General features: G+C 46.4%; 1 protein-coding gene across 1 annotated transcript; it reads left to right on the top strand.

Annotated features, from left to right (window-relative positions):
• Positions 1-1,080: 1,080 nt before the first annotated feature.
• On the top strand, positions 1,081-3,014 carry avpr2b.1 (arginine vasopressin receptor 2b, tandem duplicate, 1; the record flags this gene model as incomplete). The annotated part of the gene is made up of 2 exons (XM_080001150.1): positions 1,081-1,936; positions 2,815-3,014. 2 exons carry the CDS (start codon positions 1,081-1,083, stop codon positions 3,012-3,014), a joined length of 1,056 nt encoding a protein of 351 aa, XP_079857276.1.
• Between the last annotated feature and the right edge of the window lie 2,242 nt (positions 3,015-5,256).

Raw genomic sequence — 5,256 nt, 5'->3', positions numbered from 1 at the left:
ACGAGGGTTTTATTTTCGCTCTTTCCTAATGTGCGAGGGGTGTGTACATTGTGACGGGCTCTGTTAACGTCCATCACACGTGTCAATGCGAATAAAAGATTATGATTTGAGTCAAAGCTCATGAGGTATCTGCACGTTCCTCGTCTGCACGTTCCTCGTCTGCACGTTCCTCATCTGCACGTTCCTCGTCGTCCCCAATTCCGAGCAGCCTGCAGCCCGCGCGGAACCACATGCACCGATGAACCGCAATTCAAAAGGGGATTTTTCTTAAATGTGAACTTGCGGCGCTGACTGGGAGATGGTGGCACCCACTGGCTCCCGGTGCCGGAGAGTCGCTCCACCCAATTCCCCTCTCAGATAAAACACGCACTGAGAGCGGGACGCGTCAGATTTAACGACCTGAGCTGGGAAACGCGAGCGACGTGACTTGAAATGAATGACAACAGTACCTAAAACTTCACCATTTCCTTTAAATTTCACATTTTAAAAGGCAGAATTGGTGAGTGAACCTGTTTTCAACATGCACGTTCATTTTTTTTTTTTTTTAATGTTATGGATGTTTTGATATTTAAATATATTTATAATGTGTGCGCTGCTCTGCCTGACCAGTGTCCTCTGGGAAAAGAGATTCGGTTTAAGTGTGAGCTGCTCTCACTAAATAAAGGTTAAATGGAGAATGTCGGTTCACAGTAGAAGCAGTCTAACTTGAAGGAAGCTTGAATTTTTTTTCTCAATTATGAAATAACAACTTAATGGGCTTTGCATTTAGAAAGTTGAGGGTTAAACTCACACAGAAAAGTGTTCGGCCGGCGAATATAATAATATTTGATTATATTATTATTAATAATTATAACTTTAATAATAACATCATAAGATGAAATAAGATAAGATAAACCTTTACTGATGCCTTTAGGGACATTCAGGAGTGTGTATATATAATGATATACATCATAATACAAATATAATATATATCAGAAATCATATAAAAATAGAAATATGAAAATAAGTTATATATGTTTCTCCATTTCTCTCCAGAGCCTCTCAGCTGTTCGGGGACAGTGAAGGGCTCCTATAGTTGGAATGCCTCCTTTTAACTGCAGCAACCTCAGCGTAGGGACGGATGCCGAGGAGGCTCCCAGAGATGAGCACCTGGCTCGGGTGGAGATCTCCTTGCTCAGCATCATCTTCCTCCTCGCGGCCTTCCTGAACACCGGCTTGCTGCTGAGCCTGTGGAGGCAGCCCACGCAGAGGACCCGGATGCGGGTGTTCGTGTTCCACCTCTGCCTGGCCGACCTGGTGGTGGCTTTCTTCCAAGTGTTGCCGCAGCTCCTGTGGGACATCACAGACAGGTTCATGGGACCGGACCTGGTCTGCCGCCTGGTGAAATATCTGCAGGTGCTTGGCATGTTTGCGTCCACTTATATGATCGTGGCGATGACGATCGACAGGTACCAAGCCGTGTGCGACCCCATGGTGACCTTCCAGAGGGGGGGGGCGGGACTCAACCTGCCCGTGTGCGCGGTGTGGAGCCTCTCGCTGCTGGCGAGCCTGCCGCAGGTCTTCATCTTCTCGCGCGTTGAGATCTCACCCGGGGTGTTCGACTGCTGGGCGGACTTCGTCCAGCCGTGGGGGTTGAAGGCTTACATCACATGGACCACGTTGGCCATCTTTATTCTCCCCATTGTCTTGGTCGTGGTCTGCCAAGTGCGCATTTGCCGAACTATCCAGAGCAATCTTTACCAGAAGATGCACAATGAAGGAGGCTCGCTGGACCTCCCTCCGCCCTCCAGAGCAAGCAGCGTGCTGGGGGTGTCCAGAGCCAGAGTCAAAACTGTCAAGATGACCGTGGTCATTGTGCTGGCCTATATCATCTGCTGGGCTCCCTTCTTCACCGTCCAGCTCTGGTCCGTTTGGGCAGAAGACGCACCCAGAGAAAGTAAGTAAACCTGATGTGGGGACAGTACTCAATGTCAAAAGGTCTTTAACAAACCAAACAAGAGAAAATGCACCCATCAGCCACAACATTAAAACCACTGACAGGTGAATGACATTGCTCATCTCGTTCCAATGGCTCTTGTCAAGGGGTGGGATGTATGAGGCAGCAAGTGAACAGTCAGTTCTTGAAGTTGATGTGTTGGGTGCAGGAAAAATGGACAAGCGTAAGGATCTGAGCCACTTTGACAAGGACCACATTGTGATGCTGGACGACTGGGTCAGAGCATCTCCAAAGCAGCAGGTCTTGTGGGGTGTTCAGTATGCAGTGGTTAGTACCCACCAAAAGTGGTCCAAGGAAGGACAACCCGTGATCCGGCGCCAGGGTCATGGGCGCCCAAGGCTCATTGATGCACGTGGGGAGTGAAGTCTAGCCCGTCTGGTTCGATCCCACAGAAGAACTAGTATAGAACCAATTGGTGATAAAGTTAATGCTGCTATGATAGAAAGGTGTCAGAACACACAGTGCATCACAGCTTGATGTGTATGGGGCTGTGTAGCCACAGAGCGGTCAGAGTGTCCATGCTGACCCCTGTCCACCTCTGAAAGCTCCTACAATGGACACGTGAGCGTCAGAACTGGACCATGGAGCAATGGAAGAAGGTGGCCTGGTCTGATGAATCACGTTTACTTCTACATCATGTGGATGGGCGGGGATAGGGTCCGCTCCGATGGAGCATCGGTGGGATGTGCCGTTTTGGTGGCAAATGGGTGTGGCTGGTGGGTGTAAATGCACTGTGGACCGGTTTGCATGGTCATGTCATGTTTTCTGCTCACTTTACTGGAGAATAATGACAGAAGACATTATTATTTTCTCCCCAGCTGCCACTTTTGTCATCCTGATGCTGCTGTCCAGCCTGAACAGCTGCGTGAACCCCTGCATCTACTGGTTCTTCAGTGGACAATTGCCTAAACTGGTGACAATTCTCTGCCGGCGACTGAGAGGAGGCAAAGAACCGCTGCGCGACGATGCAACAGTCGTCAGTTCATTTTACATGAGCTTCAAAACCATCCCTGACTGAGCGAGTGAACAGCCACCCACATAGGTGGACACCTCGAAGGGGCCATGCGGGAAACCTTCCACCAACTGAGGAAGCATGAGGTGCAAATACTGTTGTGCATTCAGAACTGGTCCCATGGGCCTTTCTGTTGCAAATATTAAAATGATTAAAAGATAATTATGTTAATATTAATACTTGAAAAGTAATCATGCATTCCTTTAAAATAGAACGACAGTCATGTCACCCATTTTTACACATATAACCCGCGTTGATTACAGTTATTGTGCTCTGGTTACATAACCAACATTGAAGATAGACAGACAGATAGATAGATAGATAGATATAGATAGACAGACAGATAGATAGATAGATAGATAGACAGACAGACAGATAGATAGATAGATAGATAGATAGATAGATAGATAGATAGATAGATAGATACGTCGATATTAGATAGATAGATAGATAGATAGATAGATAGATAGATAGATAGATAGATAGATAGATAGATAGATAGATAGATAGATAGATAGATAGATAGATACGTCGATATTAGATAGATAGATAGATAGATAGATAGATAGATAGATAGATAGATAGATAGATAGATAGATAGATAGATACGTCGATATTAGATAGTTAGATAGATAGATAGATAGATAGATAGATAGATAGATAGATAGATAGATAGATAGATAGATAGATACGTCGATATTAGATAGATAGATAGATAGATAGATAGATAGATAGATAGATAGATAGATAGATAGATAGATAGATAGATAGATAGATAGATAGATAGATAGATAGATAGATAGATTATAAACCTGCTCTTACCAATGCACTTTGTGGTAATAGCAGTTGAACCTGTGATTTTATTTGTTTGTATTATACGTAGGATTTGCTGTTTTGGTGCAATGTTCAATGGCAAAAGCAAGTATTTTAAAATAAAGATTCATTCCATACAAATATTATCTTATTGGCCCTGTGAACTTACAAATGATTCAATTTCAAATATACGTACATACAGCCACATTTCTTTGGTTCATTAGCGTTTCTTAATTAGAAATCAAAATCATGCCAATTAAACACCGGTGAGACCGTGCATCGATGACCTTCTTCAGGAAAAGTGACCTTTCATTTCCCTTTCCTTCGGACCAGATAAAGGAGTAAAGGGGGAGCACAGTATCTGTCAAAAACTTCCACAGCGAGGGGTGGGATTACCAGCGTTACCACGGAAACCACCTGCGCCGTGCGGACGGAAGGCCAACGAGGACGAGGGGCCTGGCTCTGTAGGCCGCCGACGTGCGGTGGCGGCACCGGGATGGGACAGAGGTGACAACTTAGTGCACGAAATGTAAACACGGCAGAACCTGGCGTCGGGGCACTCCGCCAAGAATTTAAATATTTAAAAAGTAACTTCAAAAATGGATTTACATCACGCGCACGGCGTATACACACTCATCCAGGCGGGCTGTTTCCACGCTCACGGACCGCAGCGTTTAAAGAAGGGCGTCCGTGAAAAGGAGGGGGGGGGTCGGGAGGACTTCAAGGCGCTTCTCGCTCCCCGCGTGGCCCCGAAGCGGTGCGTGGCTGCGCCGCGGGAGCGTGCGGCGGAGGAGCGTGGGACGGCGGGGGGCCCGGGCTGCTCGCTTACGTGACCCCCAGACAAGCGCGGTCGATGAGCTCCGGACAACCCGCTCCGCAGACAAAGTAACGACTCCATATTGGGGGGGGGATAAATAAATAAAAAAAAGAAAATAATAAAACAACAATAATAATAATAATAATAATAATAATAATAATAATAATGCCCGAGCTCTTCTTCGTCGAGACCGACGGGGAAGATCACTTTGAAGAAGAGGAACCTCAGCGTTTAATTGCAACCTACGGGTCCGGGTCTCATTCAATTAAATTGGGTCCGTGTTACATCATCTTTATGTGATTATAACGGAGCGACGCGAGGCCGGGGTTCCTTTTTTTTCCTCCCCCTGTGATTAACTTTATACTTTGCTCTCCACCCGCAGGGGAGTGCGTCACGGTCGCACAAGGAAACTTCCTGTTTCCGCAGACCAATTCCACCCGGGACTGATGGGAGACCACCACGCCGACGTCCCCAGTCAATTTTGATAGTGGATTTAAAAATTAAAGTTGTTTCCTGTGAAGCCACATGAGCATTAAAAAAAAACCTCCTGTTCCCGTGCTGAACAATTCGCCCCCGGAATGATTGCGAAGCGCCGGGCGATGTCCCTCCGGCAACGCA

The sequence above is a fragment of the Zeus faber genome, assembly GCF_960531495.2.
Source record: "Zeus faber genome assembly, chromosome: 5".
Classification (NCBI taxonomy): domain Eukaryota; kingdom Metazoa; phylum Chordata; class Actinopteri; order Zeiformes; family Zeidae; genus Zeus; species Zeus faber.
Note: the sequence above shows the minus strand (reverse complement) of the source record. Positions and strands in the feature narration are given on the sequence as shown.